Raw genomic sequence first — 25,649 nt, forward strand, 5'->3', positions numbered from 1 at the left:
AAGATCGACGGCGAGCAAATAATATATTCTGCATTCAAAGTATGGAAACACTAACTTTTGACAGCTATCACGGGATGCAATGTAGGCCCTATACAATGCGTTTTAAACAATACCTATTAGCAACTGCGACCCACTTTAAAAAAATCGGTTTTAAAATTGAATTATTAAATTGAGAAGGATACAGTCTTGTGTTTTGAACTATTATGATTGTTAATCTAAATCTTCAAGAATGTGACTTAAAAGTGTTCTTAGCTAACCGGTTATCAGTCACGGGTATATTTTCAAATATACTATAGTGTTAAAATCCGTGGAAAAGACATACATGCATACATACATACATACATACATACATACATGCATACATACATACATACATACATACATACACACATACATACATACTCCCTACCATTAATATTATATATAATCCAGTAATCACCCAATATGGGGATATATATTTTTTTAGGGAATATTCATTTTCCTCCAAGCAATATTTTTAGCTGTATTTAAAATTCTTCTAATAACTGCTCCTGGAACACAGTTTGTATAGAACATTGTAAGAATGCATTATCAATATCATTTTTTTAAATCTAATTCACCAGTTTCAGCTAATGCATCTACTTGATCAAATTTTGTTTAGAATTTTTTCAGCTATTGTTTTACAACATTATTTTGTAGTTGTTTTATTTTTTCTAATTTTTTCTTCTTCTAATCATTCAAGGTAAAAACAACTGGCATTACGTTTTATTGTTAGACAAATTTTACACAATGTCATCACCTATTGTTAGCGTTTATTTATTTACTTTTGTCTGCAGGGATTTAATTTTAGAAGAGTACATCGTTTGGATGACAGGCCACCCTAATGGACGTACAGCAAGCCTTCAGGGGAGCTAAATGTCTGGCCAGTATTGGATCCATCTCTGTCAGCATCATTCTGGTGATCGTCTGGCCACGTTGTCACGGAATGGTGTAAATGTTGTTAATTAAATACATGTACTCGGGTTTCGTTTCTTTTTCTCTGTACAACGATACCCGAGGGTGATTATAATAGGGTCTATGTATTTCGAAATCGTGAGTACGATTCGTCCTGTGCCACACGTGCAAGGTGCCTTTGATAAAGAATAACGAAAATTCTAAAGGTATAAATACGTTACTACATGTAAAGGACCTTTACAATACTAATGGTTTTGTCAGCAAGCGGCCTGCTTAAAGGATTCGCACAACTCCAGCTGTAGGGGTAGGTAATGTTTTGGATTTTAAGTGATAACTAGTGTATTACCATATTTGCCTTTGCATGTTTGTTATAGTTTTCTTTACATACCATAATGCGTGCATTTTTTATTCTTGTTGCGACGTAGTGCAGGACTTATATTGGTAATGTAAAGCTACATTTTTTAAAAAAGAATTGTTTACTATTGTCTTATCAAGCAGGGTTAGGTTTACTATTGAACCTCTGTTTTGTAATTGCCATTATAATATAATCTTTTTAACTTACCATGTATAACGTCCTTACGTTAGGTCTGTATCAAGTTTAGTACACTGTATCGGGTATATTTTCAGCTGAGTTTTGATGGTAGGAATATCCGGGGTGTCCGGTGTTGTCAGAGTGCAGAAACGTCCGTGTGTCCGGAGCGTTTAAGGTGCCGGAGCGTCTAATGTCTAGCGTCCGGAGTGTCAAGAGTGACTAAGGTGACCCAGCTGTAGAGCCGTCAAAGGACCAGGGGGTCCGGAGCGTCTAATATTTCAAGTGTCCGGAGGGTCTGATGTTTCAAGTGATCATAGTATTCCGAGGGTCCGGAGTCTATATTGGTTGTGAAATTGATTCGGAGGAGCTGTGGAGCGGATATGGTGCACGGGTGACGGAGTGCATCTCCACACATGTATTTTTAGCTGTATGCTAATTTTGGGTTAGTAAGACCCAGTGTAGTATTCAGGACTGGAAGGATAGATTGTATATCCGTTCTTGTTTAGTGACATAATTTCGCTACCTGAGCGAATACATTTTTTGGTTTACTATGTGTAAACGCTTGCATTGTTTACTATTTGAGTGAACTATATTCATCTTTCCATTATTGAATCATTTGTGAAATCATTTATCCTGTGTTTTAGGGTTACTGACCTAAATTTATTTGTACATTTTTTCCATCTTTGAAACTGTGCGTTTTTTGTTAAATAGATCCAATATTTGGATTATAAATACGCACACATCTTCATAATCCACTACTCGTATAAATCGCCACATTAAACCATATATCTGTGTCGTCAAAACGTGTTCTGTTGTTAATCCGAAATATCCCACCCGGTTATCTTGTTACAAATGGTGTCAGAAGTGGGATCATTTCGGATATAACAGAGCACTGAAATTGTTTTATTATATTTGTATGCTTTTTGTGTGTTTCAGATGCGCTTGACAAAGCACCAAGGTTAGGTAGATACCTAATATTACTTTATTTTTTGTATTTAATATTTTTGTTGCATTTCGTGAAAGAAAATACGGTTTGTGGTAATTACGTGTTTTGTATAAAACTGCACTTTAAGGTTGGTCACCACCAAACTTTTGAAATGTCTTCTATGAAAGAACTGGTAGAACTGGGGAAACAGTTTGGTTATGAGGGGGAGTCCCTTGGAAATTTCGTTCGTGAAAAACAAACCCGGGAGAGGGACCAAAGATTAAAGGAGAGGGAATTAGAAAGGGAAAAATTTGAAAGGGAACAACAAAATAGAAAGGGAAAAAAGGGAAACCCAGAGGGAAATGATAGAATTAGAGAAGGGTAAGATTGAACTAGAGAAACAGGCTGAGAGGGAAAGAATAGAATGGGAAAGGGAAGCAGAGAGGGAGAAGTTAGAAGGGGAAGATAGAAATCGGCAGAAGGAATATCTAAGAAATTCTGAGCTATTGCAAGCTAAAAAAGAGGGGGAACATGATGTTAAACTGAGAGGTCCAAAATTGCCCCCATTTGAAGACGATAAAGATAATATGGATAGTTATCTAAATAGGTTCGAGAGGTATGCTACGGTACAAAAATGGAAGAAAGACGATTGGCCGCTCCATCTTAGCGCGTTATTGAAAGGTAAAGCGTTAGACGTGTATTCGCGTTTATCCACGGCCGATTCGCTCAATTACCCCGTGTTGAAAGAGGCACTTCTCAAGAAATATGAACTAACCGAGCAAGGGTTTCGCAAGAAGTTTAAGTATAGTAAACCAGAGAGAGGCGAAACATTCACCCAGTTCGTCAGTAGGACTTGCAATTATTTGCAGCGATGGGTGGAATGTGGTAAAGTCGTCAAGACATTTGAGGGTCTTGTCGATTTCTTGCTTCGTGACCAATTGTTAACAACTTGTGGCAAGGAGTTATATTTATTCTTGAAGGAAAGATCCTTCACAAATGTACATGAAATGGCCACACAGGCGGATTTGTTCGCCGAAGCTCGGGGAGGTTCGCAGAATGTCATCACGCGAGATGTCAAAGGTGGGAATCAGGTCAACGACAGAAAACCCAGGGAACCTGAAAAATCTGGTAGGAGTAACCAGGGGAAGCGGAGTGACATGCAATGTTTCATTTGCAAGGAAGTGGGTCATATCTCCCACTATTGTCCTAAACGGAAGGGACCAGTCCAGAAAGTAGCGGTAGCCATTAAAGGCAGAAGATCGGTAAATGGAAAACTTAATGTTTCCCAGCAAGTTAAGCGGAAAGCGGTGCGTGAACCGGTGGTGCGTTCAGAGACCAGTCGCGATGTGATCCGATCAATCGGCACGTGTATTTTTCCAGAGGCACGGGTGCCGACCGCAAACGGCACTGTTAACGGACAAGAAGTCACCGTTCTACGAGACACGGGATGCACTACTGTAGTCGTGAAACGGAGCTTAGTCCGCGATGATCAATTGCTTGGGTTTAAATCACCTTGCATGTTGCTTGACCAGACAATCGACCACGTTCCAGTTGCAAGGATAATGATAGATACACCTTTTTTGACCGGGACTGTGGAAGCTTTATGCGTAGCCAACCCGATCTATGAACTGACGATTGGCAACGTACCGGGTTCTAGACTTCCAACCATAACGGATTTCCGATTCCCTATCATCCAGGCAGTGCAAACTAGGGCTCAGGTAAAGGAGGAAAATAAACCTTTGCGTAAGTTAAAAGTACCGGAAGCTATTACTGATATATCCCGCGAAGAATTCCAAAATGAGCAAAAATGTGACGCGTCTTTACGTGCAACCTCTGAGAAGGCATTAACGGGTACCGTGAGAAAGTGTAAGAACGGGGGTTCCTCTAAATTCCTTGTTCGAAAGGGTTTAATGTACAGGGAATACTCTACATCGGATAGGAAGTTCTTGCAATTAGTGGTTCCCCAGAAATTTAGGGCACATGTATTAAAGGTTGCGCACGAGTCGAGTATGGCAGGTCATTTAGGTGTAAAGAAAACAACGGATAGGGTATTAAGAGAATTTTATTGGCCTGGCGTCAATAGCGACATAGCGCGGTTCTGTCGCTCGTGCGACGTTTGCCAGAAGACGATCTCTAAGGGCAGGGTAACTAGAGTACCGTTAGGTCAGATGCCCTTGATAGATACTCCGTTCAAACGAGTAGCCATCGACATTGTGGGACCAATATTTCCGCATACAGATCGGAAAAACCGATACATCTTGACACTGGTAGATTACGCTACCAGATATCCAGAAGCCATAGCTTTGCCATCAATTGAAACCGAACGTGTAGCCGAAGCGCTCGTAGACATGTTCAGCAGGGTCGGAGTGCCCGAAGAGGTTCTTACGGATTGTGGAGCGCAATTCACCTCAGATCTTATGGCAGAAATTAGTAGGTTGTTGTCCCTTAAACAGTTACGCACAACACCTTACCATCCTATGTGCAATGGATTGGTCGAGAAATTCAACGGCACATTGAAGCAAATGTTGCGGAGAATGTGTGCGGAAAGACCGAAGGATTGGGATAGATATATGAACGCCCTTCTGTTCGCATATCGTGAGGTTCCTCAGGAAAGCTTGGGTTTCTCCCCGTTTGAACTATTGTACGGTAGGACAGTTCGTGGTCCTATGCGCATACTTCGTGAACTGTGGACAGACGAGGTCGCGGATGAAGAAGTTAAGACCACATACCATTACGTAGTTGATTTACGCGAAAGATTAGAAAGTACTTGTCAAATGGCGCAAGACGAACTCGCGAAATCTAGTCGTAGGTACGCCAAGTACTACAACCGAGGAACTCGGAGTAAAAAATTTGACGTAGGCGATCAAGTGTTGGTGCTTCTCCCAACGAATAACAACAAGCTGCTAGTCCAATGGAAAGGGCCATATGAAGTCAGACAGGTGAAAGGCGAAATGGATTATATCATTGATATGGAGGGGAAGTCCAAGACATTTCATGCCAATATGCTTAAACTCTACGTAGCGAGACCTGGACAAACGATTGATAAAGGGATTTTGAATGTAGTATGCGTTGCGGTGATAGAGGATAGGTCTGGTGACGAAGCGGAATTCGTCTCCAGCACAGAAATACCCCTTGAATACCCCATGGACGTTGGTAAAGAAAGTATTGACCAGATAAATGTATGCCCTGAGTTATCGGAGGGTCAACGTACACAGATTATGGAGGTTTTGTCCAAATATCCAGATGTGTTCACGGACAGACCAGGCTGTACGGGTCTAATTCGACACGAGATCAAATTGAATACCACTGAGCCTATCGGGATTAAAGGATATCCGATACCCTTTAATGCACGGGAGACAATCAGCGAAGAAGTGATGAAAATGTTAGACCAGGGAGTGATCGAACCTTCAAACTCCCCATACTCGTCCCCCGTTGTGTTAGTCAGAAAGAAAGACGGGACCAACCGGTTTTGCATCGACTTTCGGCAATTAAACAAGATCACCGTATTTGATGCAGAACCAATGCCAGATATGGAAGGTGTATTTTCAAAATTGGCAGGTCATAAATACATTTCCAAATTAGATCTAAGCAAGGGATATTGGCAGATACCCATCGCCGATAATGTCCGCGAGTTAACGGCATTCGCGACTCCCAAAGGACTGTTTCAATTTAAAGTTATGCCTTTCGGTTTAGTCAACGCCGGTGCGTCGTGCGTTCGTCTCATGCGCAAATTATTAAACGGAACGGAAAACGTCGACAGCTTCGTAGACGACATCTTTGTTTACACGCATACATGGGATGAACATGTTAAGGTATTACGGGATCTGTTCGATAGACTTCACATTGCAAACCTTTCAGTTAGGCCTACTAAGTGTAGCATAGGGTATTCCAGTCTGGAACGTTTGGGACATCTGGTAGGTGGACTAGGCCAGTTGCAACCTCATCCAGATAAAATAGGAGCAATCAGGGATGCCCCTAGACCAGAGACAAAAAAACAAGTAAGGTCTTTCCTAGGTCTAATCGGGTTCTACAGGAAATTCGTCCCCAACTTTTCGGCTATTGCCAGCCCATTAACGGATTTGACTAGGAAGGGGCAACCGAATAAAGTTTCATGGGGTGTATGCCAGGAAAAAGCGTTTAACACTCTAAAACACAAACTGGTAAGTGCACCAATTTTAAAGTTGCCGGAAATAGATAAACCTTTTGTACTAAGGACTGATGCGTCCGATACGGGTCTTGGGGCTGTTTTGCTACAGGAGCAAGGTGGGATGAAATTGCCCATTGCTTATGCAAGTAGGAAATTGCTCCCTAGAGAGGAAAAGTACTCCGTGATTGAAAAGGAGTGCCTAGGTTTAGTATGGGGAATAGGGAAATTCCATACATATCTTTTTGGGAGGGAGTTTACCTTGCAAACGGACCATCAGCCGCTTTTATATTTGAATAAAGCAAAGGTCACCAATGCAAGATTGCGTTGGGCGTTATCTTTGCAACCATACAGTTTTCGAATCGAGGCAATTCGAGGGTCAGAAAATGTGGGAGCTGATTTTTTAAGTAGGGTGTAATTAGCAAATCATTTCGTTCGGTCTGAAAATTGGAAGTTTTAATAATGATTCATTGTTCACATTCCGTGATTGTTCTAAAAGTGATACCACTTTGTTTTAAGGGGGAGGTATTGTCACGGAATGGTGTAAATGTTGTTAATTAAATACATGTAATCGGGTTTCGTTTCTTTTTCTCTGTACAACGATACCCGAGGGTGATTATAATATGGTCTATGTATTTCGAAATCGTGAGTACGATTCGTCCTGTGCCACACGTGCAAGGTGCCTTTGATAAAGAATAACGAAAATTCTAAAGGTATAAATACGTTACTACATGTAAAGGACCTTTACAATACTAATGGTTTTGTCAGCAAGCGGCCTGCTTAAAGGATTCGCACAACTCCAGCTGTAGGGGTAGGTAATGTTTTGGATTTTAAGTGATAACTAGTGTATTACCATATTTGCCTTTGCATGTTTGTTATAGTTTTCTTTACATACCATAATGCGTGCATTTTTTATTCTTGTTGCGACGTAGTGCAGGACTTATATTGGTAATGTAAAGCTACATTTTTTAAAAAAGAATTGTTTACTATTGTCTTATCAAGCAGGGTTAGGTTTACTATTGAACCTCTGTTTTGTAATTGCCATTATAATATAATCTTTTTAACTTACCATGTATAACGTCCTTACGTTATGTCTGTATCAAGTTTAGTACACTGTATCGGGTATATTTTCAGCTGAGTTTTAATGGTAGGAATATCCGGGGTGTCCGGTGTTGTCAGAGTGCAGAAACGTCCGTGTGTCCGGAGCGTTTAAGGTGCCGGAGCGTCTAATGTCTAGCGTCCGGAGTGTCAAGAGTGACTAAGGTGACCCAGCTGTAGAGCCGTCAAAGGACCAGGGGGTCCGGAGCGTCTAATATTTCAAGTGTCCGGAGGGTCTAATGTTTCAAGTGATCATAGTATTCCGAGGGTCCGGAGTCTATATTGGTTGTGAAATTGATTCGGAGGAGCTGTGGAGCGGATATGGTGCACGGGTGACGGAGTGCATCTCCACACATGTATTTTTAGCTGTATGCTAATTTTGGGTTAGTAAGACCCAGTGTAGTATTCAGGACTGGAAGGATAGATTGTATATCCGTTCTTGTTTAGTGACATAATTTCGCTACCTGAGCGAATACATTTTTTGGTTTACTATGTGTAAACGCTTACATTGTTTACTATTTGAGTGAACTATATTCATCTTTCCATTATTGAATCATTTGTGAAATCATTTATCCTGTGTTTTAGGGTTACTGACCTAAATTTATTTGTACATTTTTTCCATCTTTGAAACTGTGCGTTTTTTGTTAAATAGATCCAATATTTGGATTATAAATACGCACACATCTTCATAATCCACTACTCGTATAAATCGCCACATTAAACAATATATCTGTGTCGTCAAAACGTGTTCTGTTGTTAATCCGAAATATCCCACCCGGTTATCTTGTTACACACGTTTCATGGTGTTAGTGGACGTCATGTCCTTCAACGCCTTCAGTCAGTGGGTGGGTGTTAAGTTTTTAGGACTTTAACAAGTAAAGTCTTGTTTGTCGTCCTTTAGTTCGTCAGTATATTTTTATGTTGCTCGTCCCAAACTGAAATCTATATACTGCGATGGTTTCAAACATTAAGAAACGAAAATAATACTGAATATTTATTTAAGTATACGTTTTTTTCAAAGCTAACTGAAAAATTTCGGACCTCCTTATACATTTTCTGACCGTGTTTACCACATTTCAATTTATTGTCATGGACTATCATGATAACGCTGGCAGTAAACTTGTATTGATATTTTTACAATCCCTGCCACAAAACTTAAGCCTAATGGAAATGAATCACTCCCTGAATTTCTGTTTTAAGTGTTTACAAATCGTCAAATATATCTGGCGACTCGTTGGACGTTTACTTCCATAGGTATTATGGCAATGGTGTTAGTATATTTGGAGAGAGAGAGAGAGAGGGGGAGAGAGAGAGGGGGTGGTGGAGTGGTGTTTAGACAGTTATATTTGTTCTCATTTTCCTTTTATACGTAATATAGGTACATATTTCCAAAGTGTTGGCATTCATTGCAAGCGTTTTCATTAAAGCAAAACCACTGGTCAACGATGTGTAGGATATGTATAAGACCTCCGTCAGCAAACGGCGAGTCGGAAACATATCAGTAGATGTCGATATTCAGGATAACAGTTCTTCTTCCCAAGTCCCCCCACTCCACCCCACCCCCCTCCACCACACACACACACCGCAGTAGCTCCTCTAAAAGGAATCAGGAGCGACTATATGGGCATCAAGATAACAACTTGCTACACATAAACGAGAGGAGATCATGCCTGACAGATACCAAGATGAAGACTACAAGCACAGAACTCTATAGTATTGCAGCTGTCAATGAAAGTGCTCAAATTCAGTCTCCTGAATTATGCGCATCAAGCAGTTTTAAATCTCATAGTGTGATTCCATGACAACTTGCAATAGATATTTCAAGTATTCCTAGATGCACCGTGTGCTTAGTAAACTTCGGATCGAATATTCTGAACAAATGTAGTGCAATCTGGCATACACGTTTGTCAGAATTTCTTCATTACTAAATCTACATGTAGTGCAATCTGGCATACATGTTTGTCAGAATTTCTTCATTACTAAATCTACATGAAGTGCAATCTGGCATACATGTTTGTCAGAATTTCTTCATTACTAAATCTACTTGTAGTGCAATCTGGCATACATGTTTGTCAGAATTTCTTTATTACTAAATCTACATGTATGCAATCTGGCATACATGTTTGTCAGAATTTCTTCATTACTAAATCTACATGTAGTGCAATCTGGCATACATGTTTGTCAGAATTTCTTTATTACTAAATCTACATGAAGTGCAATCTGGCATACATGTTTGTCAGAATTTCTTCATTACTAAATCTACATGAAGTGCAATCTGGCATACATGTTTGTCAGAATTTCTTCATTACTAAATCTACATGTAGTGCAATCTGGCATACATGTTTGTCAGAATTTCTTTATTACTAAATCTACATGTATGCAATCTGGCATACATGTTTGTCAGAATTTCTTCATTACTAAATCTACATGAAGTGCAATCTGGCATACATGTTTGTCAGAATTTCTTCATTACTAAATCTACATGTAGTGCAATCTGGCATACATGTTTGTCAGAATTTCTTCATTACTAAATCTACATGTAGTGCAATCTGGCATACATGTTTGTCAGAATTTCTTCATTACTAAATCTACATGAAGTGCAATCTGGCATACATGTTTGTCAGAATTTCTTCATTACTAAATCTACATGTAGTGCAATCTGGCATACATGTTTGTCAGAATTTCTTCATTACTAAATCTACATGAAGTGCAATCTGGCATACATGTTTGTCAGAATTTCTTCATTACTAAATCTACATGTAGTGCAATCTGGCATACATGTTTGTCAGAATTTCTTCATTACTAAATCTACATGTAGTGCAATCTGGCATACATGTTTGTCAGAATTTCTTCATTACTAAATCTACATGAAGTGCAATCTGGCATACATGTTTGTCAGAATTTCTTCATTACTAAATCTACATGTAGTGCAATCTGGCATACATGTTTGTCAGAATTTCTTCATTGCTAAATCTACATGTAGTGCAATCTGGCATACATGTTTGTCAGAATTTCTTCATTACTAAATCTACATGTAGTGCAATCTGGCATACATGTTTGTCAGAATTTCTTCATTACTAAATCTACATGTAGTGCAATCTGGCATACATGTTTGTCAGAATTTCTTCATTACTAAATCTACATGTAGTGCAATCTGGCATACATGTTTGTCAGAATTTCTTCATTACTAAATCTACATGAAGTGCAATCTGGCATACATGTTTGTCAGAATTTCTTCATTATTAAATCTACTTGTAGTGCAATCTGGCATACATGTTTGTCAGAATTTCTTCATTACTAAATCTACATGTAGTGCAATCTGGCATACATGTTTGTCAGAATTTCTTCATTACTAAATCTACATGAAGTGCAATCTGGCATACATGTTTGTCAGAATTTCTTCATTACTAAATCTACATGTAGTGCAATCTGGCATACATGTTTGTCAGAATTTCTTTATTACTAAATCTACATGTATGCAATCTGGCATACATGTTTGTCAGAATTTCTTCATTACTAAATCTACATGTAGTGCAATCTGGCATACATGTTTGTCAGAATTTCTTTATTACTAAATCTACATGAAGTGCAATCTGGCATACATGTTTGTCAGAATTTCTTCATTACTAAATCTACATGAAGTGCAATCTGGCATACATGTTTGTCAGAATTTCTTCATTACTAAATCTACATGTAGTGCAATCTGGCATACATGTTTGTCAGAATTTCTTTATTACTAAATCTACATGTATGCAATCTGGCATACATGTTTGTCAGAATTTCTTCATTACTAAATCTACATGAAGTGCAATCTGGCATACATGTTTGTCAGAATTTCTTCATTACTAAATCTACATGTAGTGCAATCTGGCATACATGTTTGTCAGAATTTCTTCATTACTAAATCTACATGTAGTGCAATCTGGCATACACGTTTGTCAGAATTTCTTCATTATTAAATCTACTTGTAGTGCAATCTGGCATACATGTTTGTCAGAATTTCTTCATTACTAAATCTACATGAAGTGCAATCTGGCATACATGTTTGTCAGAATTTCTTCATTATTACGCCCGTTCGCTAATTTGTCGGGATCTGAAACGGCACAGCATCGATTCATAATCAAGCAAATATTTTTTACAGCCCGTTTTACAACCCGCTCGGTTTCAAAAGGATATGTTTTCATCTTTTATCATTCAGTTTGTTTAAATTAAAAATCAAAACAAATTAATAATTTTTTTACGGCCTCTCTCTCTCTCTCTCTCTCTCTCTCTCTCTCTCTCTCTCTCTCGTGTTATAAAGCTAAAAGGTTTAATATCATATACATTTTCCTAACTGAAATTAAGTTACAACACTGACCTGCTCCGTTTGATAATCATTGAGAAATTTAGTGAACTCTTTTTAATTTGCGATGAATTAAAAGTTGGAAATGTTGCTAAAATGTTTTCATAATTAATAAACCATGTACTAATTTGTTGAGTAAGAACTCCAAGTTCCATTGGTCTGACAAATGTCCGGAGGTTTTTGATAAATTAAAGACCATACTTAAGAACGCACCAATTCTGGCAGCTACAAATTCAAGTTAATTATTTAAAATGAATGTTAATTCATATGATGCTGGGTTTGGTGGAGTATTGATTAAAGAAGACCAAACGTTTTGTGGAGCATCCAATGTGATTTTTTTACTGTTTAAAAAATATCGTAAAAAACTATCACAACAGAAATTATTCCACAGTCGAGAAGAAATATTTGGCTTTGATATTCGCTTTGCAACACTTTGAAGGGTATGTTAGTTCAGCTCCACCTCTGATGGTTGTATTCAGGGATCACAATCCCTTTAAATTCATTAATAAATTGATAAACAAAGACTAGATTTTTATGTTGAAGGAACACAACATCACTCACGCTGGGCATATCAAGGGAAAAGATAATATGATTGCAGACGCAGTTTCACGTGTAAAGAAGTGCCATATTGCTTATGCATATTTTGTGTCGTTCATAAGACATCTTCCTTTGTAATGTTAATTATCATAGTATAGATTGTATTTTTAACTAACATGTTAAAGAAAGCTTTATTAAATAAATCTTTATTTTTCTTTATGATGGAACATGTCAGGTACATTTAATTTAAATTGTATTCTTGACCTTTGTCCGTGACTGAAGATAGAGTTCTGGACTATCTAAAAAATTGTCATGGCTGAGGGTTGTGTCTACCTGATTTATATCACTTTGTTTGCTAAGAATTTAAGTTCAAAACCTGATCATCTTTACAACTTAGTGAAGATATCCAGAAAATAATATTGCGTCATATTTTAGGTGATATTCTGTATGTAAAGGATGTGATAAACAAATTATTCATTCCTGTTTTAAGCTCTGTTAGATAGTGTTGTGTTTGGTTAAAATTTGATATGAATCAATTATTTAAATTATTCGTTGGAATTACAAACTCTTATTTACTGTTTGGACAAAAACACTACTTTTGGATTATATGAAGACATTCTAGATTATATCACTGTGATACATCAAGACTGTTGGTACATCAACAAATTTAAGAGTATTGGCACATCAACACATTCAAGACTATTGGTACATCAAGACATTTAAGACTTTTGGTACATCAGGATATTACATATTATTGGAGTTCATTCGGAGCATTCTATACTTTAGGACTTGTGACAAGCATAACTGATTTAAGTTTGTTCATTACTGGAGAATGTAGTAACAAGAAAGATATTCCATTAAGTTCCATCGAAATACGTGCTTATTCTAATCGTGCCAAATCAAACAATAATTCTAAACAATCAGAGAACATAACCATACCAAGTGTAGAAGATACAACTACTTTCCAACCAAACATTCAATTTTAATTCTTGGATTCTTGAGAGTTCGGGTGTGCATGTGTCTTTATTATATACCTATCTATTTAAAACTAAATCTTTATATATGCATTTGGTCGATATATTCTGTGTTGTCGAAGAAAAATGACGTAGGAGCGAATACCTGGAACATGTACACTTCCTGGTATGGAAACGGGTAGTTTACTGAACAGCCGATAATGTACTGTGTATATCATTTCAAACAGTCAAGGCGAAGACACCATGTTAAGCATAATAGTTGTTAGGCAGACCAGAAACCTTCTGTAACCGTAATAATTTATTGCTGGGATGTAATTAGCAGATCCTGTACGATTAAGTATTGATCCTCATGTTAACACCGGTAATTATTCTTGTGTGGATTTTGAGTTACATAGGATCCTCATGTTAACACCGGTAATTATTCTTGTGTGGATTTTGAATTACATAGGACATGGCCACCTCACAAGCGGATCCGAAATGTTTCTTATCTATGTGGTGGTCGAGGAGGAGACGAAGACCGAAGTCTTCCACGAACTGATTGAAAACTATGATGTGGTTGAAGAGCAATCGGTAAGACTCGAATGTTTCCTTATTTTCAAATTTTAAAGTATAAGTCATATCACCTTCCTTTTCTTTACCTCTCCCTCATTCTTACAAAAATTGTAGTGTTAAGAGGTTTTGTATTCGAGAGATGAAACAAGTAGAGAGAGAGAGAGAGAGAGAGAGAGAGAGAGAGAGAGAGAGAGAGAGAGAGAGAGAAAGAGAGAAAAAGAAAGAAAGAAAGAAAGAAAGACAACAGACACTGTGGGATAAATAAATATGAATATGAGAAATAGGCATAAACCCAAGATGTATTTGAAATAGAAATTCCATGGAATAATAGAAAATAAAAGGATCGATGGGTCTTTTGAGAACTCTTTCTTTTCTTGCATCCTATAAATAGCTTTGTATTGACTTATTTTTAATGAATGTACTGTAATTTGAGACCACTGAATAAACACTGTTATCGATTATACCTGGATTGTGCAACGTTACGAATACGCCACATTATAAGCAGGAGATGAGTGTGTTTTAAATGTAGGATATACTCACACGTGCATGGAGTTGTTAATATTAGGGTTTAAAACCATTTCTTAGCGCAAGAGAGGCTATACATGGTGGCCAGTATAACTGGTAGAGGACAAACTCGATTTTAAAAAAAAAAAACTAAGAAACACTGACCTATGGGAGCTGCGGAAGCCCTCTCACATACAGATATTGGCCGAGCCATACGCTCGAACACAGGTAGACAGAGGTGAGATGGAGCAATCGGTAAAGGCAAGTGCTTTAGACCACTCGGTCATGCGGGGCCCCATATGCCAAGAGAGAGAGAGAGAGAGAGAGAAAGAGAGAGAGATCCTTGCATGGTGATGCATAACTCTCTATTTCAAGTTAGGGTCATGTTATTTTTCTTATTTAGAAGTTCAATGTATTCACTGATGCCCTGATAATTAAACCAGCAATATATATGGTATGCTAGTACGAACACACACACTGAATGACGGACGGACAAAAAGAAAGCATACAATAAAATGAAAATGTACAACCTTAGGTAAGTATGACTACCCAATACAACACTACTGAGAATATATCTGCAGATGAAACTATTAGGTTTTAGTTTTCTCGATCACTGATTGCATATATTATGTTCTTCTTTTTCCTCGCGCTTTGGAGTTGGGAATATTATGATACTATCTGTCTGTGTGTCCCGTTGTACGCCTGACCGTTAAATCTTACATCTAAACGACTGGATGGAAATTAACCAACATTGGTACCTTTGCTGTCCACGTTAAAGCATAGATTAAAAAAATTACAGACAGTTTCGCCTCCGTTTAAAAATCAAACTTTATTATATACAGTTATAGCGGTAAGATGCATAACAGATATAACAGATTTCAGGTAAAAACAATTGACCAACGTCCTGAAAGGGGTAGGGTGGTTTGGGGTAAGGATCCTAGCGGGTAGAGAAAGAATGCTATTTCAAATTACGACACATGTAATAAAAACACTTGTGATTTCATATGGTTGCTCTTGTTTTCAGAACTTTAAGGAACGACAACTTGTCATCTGAGTTAAAAAATAAATAATAATTATTCCGACTATTCTAGGAGGAAATTCATGCACGGTTCAATTTTCTTTATCTGCCATTAAACTACGGTGAAGTGATGTTGTTACATTCATAAAATATCAGCTAAAGAAACATTTTTTGGTATTAATTTTAAATGGAAGTTGTTAAGTACTTCGGTGTTAAACATTTATTCGTTGTGGTGGATGGATCAATAACTTGTGAGGAAATAACTAGAATCAAGAAGAAATAAAGCAATTGCTTCAATAAAGAAGGGTGAGACAAGCAAGGTATGGAAGGGGGAATGGGGAGCTTGTTCACAAGACGTTAATAATTTTAACCCAAACTTGTAATGTTCTTCATTCTATATCAATCTTTGAGTGATCATTGTTGTTTACGTGTCTAACCGCAAACTCCAAATACACACACAAACGTACAGTGTGTTGAATAAAACAAAACAACGAACGGATCTTTTTAACTTATTTGTTGGCAAGCCAATCCAAAGACAGACCAACAGTATGTTCCAAATAACTCGTGGAATGTCTTTTGCTTTTTCTGATATATGTACAATGTATTCGCCTTTATATTATTCGTTAATAGTTTAATAAATTTTAATATATATACAACATAGATTAAGAAATTATAAATACTTTAACGAAACTTTCGAAATCTTACATTTTTTATTTGTAACGTAATAAAATGTATTTATTTTTAAACTAAATTTTAATTTATGTCACTCAAAAATGAAAATAAATTTACAAAAATAATATTTTTAATTTTTTGCAATACAGAACAATAGCAAGCACATTATGCAACAAAGTACGATATGATACATTCGTACAATACAAATACAATACAATACCATAATAAAACCATACCACAGCACTCAATACAATACAATACAATACAATACAATACAATACAATACAAAACAATACAATACAATGCAATACAATACAATGCAATGCAATACAATACAATCAATGCAATGCAATGCAATACAATACAATACACAATACAGTACAATACAATGCAGTGCAATACAATGCAGTGCAATACAATACAATTCAATACAATACAGTACAATACAAAACAATACAATACAATAAACCCAACACAATAAAATGCAATACAATATAATATAATACAGTACAATACAAATACACTAGTACACAATACAATACCGTACATTTATTTACGATGCAGGTTCGAATTTTGCCATCGGATCTGCCTAGGCTGGCTACACTGATATGTCTTTGGCCAAGGCACTTTACCGCAATTGCTTCAGCCTACTGTGTCATGTAACACTTTTGTTTTGGTTCATCACATAATCAAAACCTTTGCTTGTTTTTTCATTGTTTATTTGGGGTTGTTTGCGGCCAGGTTTTTTTTTTCTCCATAGGTCATTAAGTCTACTGTAAACGTCGAAACACTGTCTGAATAATAATTATATTTGACTTCTCTTATTGCACAGAGGGGACAACAGTAAGTTTATCATTGTTTTCTGACAACGTTTGCTTGTACTCCCGATACCGATACCGAACTTCTTGTTTAACATTCACAGCAGAAATTTGACAGGTAGATTTTAAGTTTTCTCTATTCCTGCTTACGTGTCATTTTGTTTTCTTATGATTGTATTATAATTTCAATATTGCATTTTTAATGGGTTTTCTCATATTAATGTGTAGCTCCATCCCGATGACTGTATGAGTTTCTTACAATGATGGAATATGTTCCTTAACTGTGCCAATCCATCCCAATGACTGTACGTGCCCTTACGATATCTCTTATAAAATAACATTTGTTAAGTATGTAATATGTACTTATATAGCATACGTCCTTCCCAGTGATGTCCATAAAGCGTTGTTTTTCAACGGATCATTAGCACCAAATTTATGTGGAAACTTTGTAGACTTTGCCTGCATGACACGACACTAGAGCAAAGCGTTCTTGCTAAAGTCTACAGTCATTGTTTTGTTTTTGTTTGCCAATCACAGTATTTACCCAGAGAGCAGTAGTAGTAACTTGCCCTAGTTGCATTCCTTTAACTAGGGTAGTCGCCATTAACAGTCGGTAATTATTACGATATCCATATCCTCATGAGGTACAGGAGAGTGAATTCTGGATTTGTCACATAGCCATTTAAAAGTGGAACTCTTTTTGGACATGAAAGGTCAATATTACTCTCTGAATGCATCATATGTGATAGTATAGTCTTATCAACCATCTGTCGTCGTTACGACTGTTCCGACTCATGACACATTGCCCATGTACCATCTGTCGTCGTTACGATTGTTCCGACACGTGACACATTGCCCATGTACCATCTGTTGTCGTTACGAATGTTCCACTCGTGACACGTTGCCCATTTACCATCTGTCGTCGTTACGACTGTTCCACACGTGACACATTGCCCATGTACCATCCATCTGTCGCCGTTACGAATGTTCCAACACATGACACATTGCCCATGTACCATCTGTCGACGTTACGACTGTTCCGACTCGTGACACATTGCCCATGTACCATATGTTGTCGTTACGACTGTTCTGACACGTGACACATTGCCCATGTTGTCAAACTCGAGCACAATTGCAGTATTGTGTCTATCATGAACCCTATAAAATTCATGTATACACCAAATAGCTACTTTTAAAAAGGAAGTTACTATATAAATTTGCAATGAACGACACAGGTTAGAAATGCACGCAAAGCAACACATTCTAATAGGTTTTATGATCTATTTTATCCAGATATACATTTCAAGGAAACTGCTGTTTATGAATATGCCTGCGAAACCAACTCAAGAGCGTTCACTTGGAGAGCACATCAGAACATTCTACTGTATGCTCAGGAGTTTCGTGAACGCAGAATGAAGCTATAGTCGTACCTCGACGTTTTGTCTCGACTGCATAACATGCATCGTAAGACTGACCCAGCACTATGAGGTCTTCTATGCGAATATAGAGATAATAAAACAATAGGTACGATCAATACTTGGCTGGAAATGTAGAGGACTCCAACGTTATCGTAGCCAAATGCGTTGTCAGAATATTCAATACGCGCGCGCGCGTGTGTGTGTGTGTGTTTAGTGTTTAGGATGGGGTGGTGGTGAAGAAATGGTTCAAAATGTGGATGACCCTTTGGTATGGCAGTAAGCGGAGTCTAAGTCCTGAAAGATGACCCTTTGGTATGGCAGTAAGCGGAGTCTAAGTCCTGAAAGATGACCCTTTGGTATGGCAGTAAGCGGAGTCTAAGTCCTGAAAGTCAATCGAACTATCACCTTCGCTGAGATAGCTGGACCAAAGTCGTACACCCCATATTTGTCGGCAGAAACATCCTGATACTCCATGTACCTCATGATATTCTTTTCCAATCCAACAAAATTATGACAAATCGGAACTGTTGCTTGATGCTAATCACCAGACTGGTCCTTTGTATGGATGATTTCAGCAATACAGTCTCAAAACAGTACCATCACCGATCTCGATAATGTCATACTAACACTCAAGCAATATATTCGGTTGGACAATACGAAAGGACACGAAGCGGAACTGCAATGAATGTGAAGTACAGCACCACTGCATTGAGCCTGAAGAAGTACGTTTTCTCATCAGTATTTCCTTCGTTCCAAGAATATGTTATTTGATAAAAATTACACGACCAATTTCTATCCCACATTTGGCTAAGTAGGCAGTGCGACTTGAGTCGTTATACAGTCTGTGCGATATGGAGGCTTTAGCGCAGGATTTCCAAAATGTAAAACAATACGTCCTTCCCATGACAAAGAATAAGGAATTTTTGTGTGCTTGGTTATGTTCAAGCTTCTGTCGCTGCTTTATCCATCGTAGCGCATTCAAATGCTGCACAGTACAGACTTTCTATTTTTGTATACTGTGATGAGCCTAGCTGTTGCAAACCTGAGCACTTTCAATAGCTTTGAAAGTGTTTGCTGGTTAACTCTTGAGCGACAACATCCGTATAAACATGCATGTACTATTCCTGAGCAACAATCCCTGCATCTTGCATAGCTAGCTTTAATCCAAAACCGCGCTTATACTCATGTTCCGCCTTATGTACGTAGTTTATATCTGTGTATACCACATTTATATTTGTATCTATTTGTGTATACCACAATATTCATCAAAACAACTAATCTCGCACTGGTCAAGTTTCTCTAATTTATCCAATGCACATGCATTCTATTCAAATAGTATGTATGTATGTATGTATGTATGTATGTATGTATGTATGTGTGTGTGTGAGAGAGAGAGAGAGAGAGAGAGAGAGAGTGTATATTTAATTATCATATTTTTAATGGGATATACTTTTGAAACCTCTGTTTTAGCATCCTATTTTTAGAATCATAAACCTCGGCATAGATATCTCCTTTGACTACCTTCTGAGTTTGCAAAAGGAAGGGTCATCTTCGCTAGCCAAGGCTCCAAAATGTTAATCCGTCTTACACTTTGGCGGATCGAGCACATATTTAAGTGCTTTGTCCTAGCAACATCTATTGGATTTCACCCCCTTTAGTACGTAATGCCAACAAACCAATAGCATGTAACAGCGGTGCATTTGCGCACCAGTTGAAAATGGTGGAGGCTATTGACTTCTAAAGGATACTTTGTGAGTTGAACATCGAAAGTATGACTACGTACCAGAGAGAAGCAATTACAAGTGTATTTGAGTGAAAAGCATTTGTACAAACACGGACCGGCAGTGGAAAAGTGCTTATTTATGAGTCCATTCAAGTCGTGTGCTCCCCTTGTCTCGATCATATAGGAACAATGTTCAAATTTGAACAACTTAATTTTCAATGGATGCGATAGCTTGCCGCCGTAGCCAATGAAATTCACAGACCCAAAGTACAGAAATATCTAAATCAGCCTGGTTGTTATTTATGAGGAATCGTCAGCTTTTGGTTTGCTTTGACTGCCAACCTTTTTTATAGGACGCTACCAATTATAGAGTAATTTGATACTCCAACTTCGACATTTATGATAGACGTAAGCACCAATAAAATAAACCAAAGAGATGGCTTATCTGTATGTGCAACTGGTTCCAGATTAAAATAAAAACATATTGCTGGCCCAGTCCTTAATGTGCTAGACACAATAAATTTGAAGTCGTACTGTCAACATTGAAGTCATACTGTCAAAATTGAAGCCATACCTTTCAAAATTAAAGCCATACTATCAAAAGTGAAGTCATACTGTCAAAATTGTAGTCATACCGTTCAATGATAATGGTTCAGCTCGGTCTCATTTAAAACGACAATTCTGTTTCTCTAAAGATCTTTATTTTCTGATGTTGTTTTGTTTTACTGGGTATGCATTGCTTTCAATGAAGAATCTCTTCATTTTTCTCTGAATGGAAAGAATTGGTCTATAAATCTTGCAAATCCTCCAACACACTGAGATATAAAAGTTGGTCTATTCATCTTGTAAATTCTCAAAGACACAGAGGTAAATTACATCCCAATAAAGCTATATTTGTTTCCACTTGTAAATAAATAAAAAAAAATTACAAACGTTTTCAAACTTATATTTTTGAAACCTAAAAATAGGCTCTTTAAGGGCAACTTAGTATATATTCATCCCATGTACCTTTCAACCGCCATATCTTCTTTTGCTTTTGAGTTACCATGTTATTGTTTTCAAATCTAATGATAAATTTGTTTCAGTTCTTTCTCCCTAATAAGGCGCTGCTTGTGGCAAGATCAAAAAGAAAAAATGCCGGACCTCAGTCGAAGAGTTTCCTGTCAGCGGAGGAAGAGATCAATGAGGACGTAAAAGGCTTCAGGCAAAAACCAAATGTACGTCTTAATATACTGTTATTATTAGTTGTTTTTCTTGCATTTGTTGTTGTTTCTTTTTCTCGTATATTCTTGCAAAAATTATAACAAAACTTAACGCTCATAAATATTTTGTTCCTTTTATCTTCTGATACTTTTGGGAGCATAAATTTAGTCCATTCAAATATGAAGATAATTTGCATGTGGCATAACCTAACGAGTTAAGACAGATTGATTGATTCATTTGTTGGTTGGTTCATTAATTGATTGGTTCATTCATTCATTCATTCATTCATTCATTCATATAGGGACCTGTTGTAGTGTCACTTTTTAATCACCACTTTTGTAAAAAGTAAAGATACGACAAATTCCAACGATACACGAATTAGTATATACACGTGTTTGTTATAAAATAAAACAGCTTCTCAGAGGCTGGTTTCTGGAAGATCATAAGTTATACATATACTTCGTTTTACCATCCTCCAGTCTTTATGTAGCTCTTAGTTACCATCCTCCATTCTTTATGTAGCTCTTAGTTACCAGCCTCCAGTCTTTATGTAGCTCTTAGTTACCATTCTCCATTCTTTATGTAGCTCTTAGTTACCATCCTCCATTCTTTATGTAGCTCTTAGTTTGTGACAAGCTTTTCAGTTAAACTGACCACAAGTAAAAATGATTTCACTGATACTGCGTTGCTCCTATTTTCTGACGACTGGTCCCTGAATGCCATATTGAAGACTGGTCCCCGAATGCCATATTGACGACTGGTCCCTGAATGCCATATTGACGACTGATCCCTGAATGCCATATTGACGACTGGTCCATGAATGCCATATTAACGACTGGTCCCTGAATGCCATATTGACGACTGGTCCCTGAATGCGATATTGACGACTTGTCCCTGAATGCCATATTGACGACTTGTCCCTGAATGCCATATTAGAGATTGGCGTGCAGCAGAGTGTGGATTGTTTCTCTTCAGCTTGTGATAATTTCGGTCTCGAAATGTAGAAGAGAAAAATAATGCCCCAGCCTGTACGGTAAAGCCTTACATAGAGCCTACCTTCAGCATAAATGGCCAAACCATCCTGGCAATGGACAAGGTCGTCTATTTCGACAGTACACTGTCAAGTGTAGTTCATATAGATGCGGCCTTGGCAAACTGCGAGCAAATATGTGGGAACGCAGAGGCATCAGTCAGTAAACAAATCTTAAGCCATTGTGTTGCCCGTCCTGCTGAATGTTTGTAAAACCTAAATGGTGTAAAGACGCCATGCCAAGAAGTTAAACGATTTTCACCTGGGCTGCCTGGGGAAACTGATAAAGATAAATGGCAGGACAGGGTTCCAGACAACGAGGTTCTCGTACTGGCATAATGGAGATGGACATGCCCCATCACGAGGATGGCCGAAGAACGATAACTAAATAAGACTGTGTCTGGCGAGCTGAAGCACAGAAAGCCACTTATGGTTGTTAGAAGACACGTTTCGAAGGTTCCCTCAAGTCGTACCTTAAACATTTCTACAATGACCCTGAGTCTTGTGGAGATCGTGCACACGATCTTCGGTCTCATCCATACTGTAGCTACAGATTTTGAACTAATGAGAAATGCACTATTGAGAAATGCAGAGGCAGTGCAGAAGGTGAGCAGCGTAAATCGCAGAACTGCAGCACGTCCTCAATGGATCAATCAAACCGAAGCTGCATCTCATGTAAGCTGTAAGGTGAGCCATATATATTTTAGTATTTTAGAGCACAAATTGGAGAATATATATATATATATATATATATATATATATATATATATATATATATATATATATATATATATATATATATATATATATATATATTCTCGTTTCTTTCGTCTGTGTGATTTCATCGTCTGTAAAATAGATATGTTAAAAAGACATGTATGATAATTCTATTTGTTTATTGTTGTCAGGTTTATCTCACCAATAAAATAGAGCTGTTAGAGAGACACGTGAGAAGCTTCGCTACCAATGATACACAGTGGTCGAACATGTGGCAGATCGTAAGTCATATTTTTCCGCCATATACATCCGATTCAACACTGCCTCATATTACATCGCTACCTTTGAATACAAATGTATCCAATATGATAAGGAGACACCGCATAAGATGGTCATGACGTTCCACCACTGACATCTGATTCTGGAATACATTGTGGACTCTATTAAATACATCCATATCATAAAAGAAGTTCTCGATGTGGCGCGGAACCAGGATATTTTGTCAATGTTATAAATTGAAGAATAAATATAAATAAAAATGGACATATATTGAGCAATTTATTTTGTATGCTTACATAAAACAGTTTTATTAAGTTATAGACATGCACATATTTAAACTATAGTCTCGCAGTTTAGTCATCTTTAAATGTATGTGCAGATTAATTGGTACTGATATTGGAAATATTTTTCTTCAGTCATGGATTAATTTTAATTAATAGTACAACTTAAATAGTTTTTAATTTTAGGAAAATGTTGACATAAAAGGGATTAATTCATATTCATTCATGTTTTGACATCACCTTTACACACAAAAATCTATATCCCAATAATTTTGACAAATATAAATATTTGTAAATGGGATTTAAAATTAAAAAGTTTCAATCCAAACGAATAGAAGTACGTTTAATTCTACATTCCTACACTATTAAAAGCCACATAACAACAGCAGTCAATACACAACAACCACCACAATACTACCACCAATGCTACTACTACTACTATTACTACTACTACTACTACTACTACTACTACTACTAATAATAATAATAATAATAATAATAATAATAATAATAATAATAATGATAATAATAATAATAATAATAATAATAATTCAGAATGGGGACATAATGCCAACCATGAAGGTAGTCGAAGCCTGGAAAAAAGGCTACAACGGAAGTGGAATTATTGTATCAGTCGTTGACCAGGGACTGGAAACGCACCACACTGATTTGGATGCAAATGTTAGAGTAAGTGTTCCTTGAGAAATGACACGAAACCTTATAAATAATTTCTCACATTTTGTCCTCAGATGTGAAGAAAACCCCGTAATCATTTAAAGAGAATCGGGACACACATACTATATACTTTGAGATATATTAAAGTATATTAGTTTAAAAATTGATCTGCTAAATTCACCTTTTCCTTTTTGACAACTTGACCTAAATGTAGATACAGACATACAAATTTTCGAACGCTCGGTTCATATCACAAAATTATATTCTATATACCCAGATGTCAAAGTGTTTGAAATATTCTAATCGAGGCATGTGACTATGAATCTTCTGTTTGGATTATCAACTTAATTGTTATTTTTAGTTATGTGTTTATTTTTTTAGTTAAGTGTTTGTAATAGTTGTCTTTACGCCTGTTCTGAGATTTAAGGAAATTATTTACCTGCAAACATGAGAGGTTTATATTAAAACAAGAGTGTAAAACGAGAACTGAGCAATGGCAAATACGGACTTAAAAGGTATGAAAAACATTGAAAGTTCCAGGCTAATCTAAAATACATGATGACAAGATATTAAACAAAATGAAATTAATTAACGATATGACAAGATATTAAACAAAATGAAATTAATTAACGATATGACAAGATATTAAACAAAATGAAATTAATTAACGATATGACAAGATATTAAACAAAATGAAATTAATTAACGATATGACAAGATATTAAACAAAATGAAATTAATTAACGATATGACAAGATATTAAACAAAATGAAATTAATTAACGATATGACAAGATATTAAACAAAATGAAATTAATTAACGATATGACAAGATATTAAACAAAATGAAATTAATTAACGATATGACAAGATATTAAACAAAATGAAATTAATTAACGATATGACAAGATATTAAACAAAATGAAATTAATTAACGATATGACAAGATATTAAACAAAATGAAATTAATTAACGATATGACAAGATATTAAACAAAATGAAATTAATTAACGATATGACAAGATATTAAACAAAATGAAATTAATTAACGATATGACAAGATATTAAACAAAATGAAATTAATTAACGATATGACAAGATATTAAACAAAATGAAATTAATTAACGATATGACAAGATATTAAACAAAATGAAATTAATTAACGATATGACAAGATATTAAACAAAATGAAATTAATTAACGATATGACAAGATATTAAACAAAATGAAATTAATTAACGATATGACAAGATATTAAACAAAATAAAATTAATT

At 36.6% G+C, this 25,649-nt stretch overlaps 1 protein-coding gene across 2 annotated transcripts in view; it reads left to right on the plus strand.

Moving 5' to 3' along the window:
- Positions 1–13,676: 13,676 nt before the first annotated feature.
- Positions 13,677–25,649, plus strand: part of LOC149771765 (furin-like protease kpc-1) — a 77,244-nt gene continuing 65,271 nt past the window's right edge. The window contains exons 1-4 of one of the 2 annotated variants that reach the window (XM_089948159.1): positions 13,677–14,055; positions 21,276–21,407; positions 23,332–23,421; positions 24,256–24,387. In XM_089948159.1, the coding sequence (XP_089804285.1) occupies positions 13,888–14,055; positions 21,276–21,407; positions 23,332–23,421; positions 24,256–24,387 (522 nt within the window). In that variant the 5' untranslated portion in view covers positions 13,677–13,887. The remainder of the gene's footprint in view (positions 14,056–21,275; positions 21,408–23,331; positions 23,422–24,255; positions 24,388–25,649) is intronic. The other variant, XM_089948160.1, reaches the window with a different exon arrangement.

This window comes from Sinohyriopsis cumingii, unplaced genomic scaffold, assembly GCF_028554795.1.
Source record: "Sinohyriopsis cumingii isolate HCF-2022 unplaced genomic scaffold, ASM2855479v2 utg001673l, whole genome shotgun sequence".
NCBI classification, from domain to species: domain Eukaryota; kingdom Metazoa; phylum Mollusca; class Bivalvia; order Unionida; family Unionidae; genus Sinohyriopsis; species Sinohyriopsis cumingii.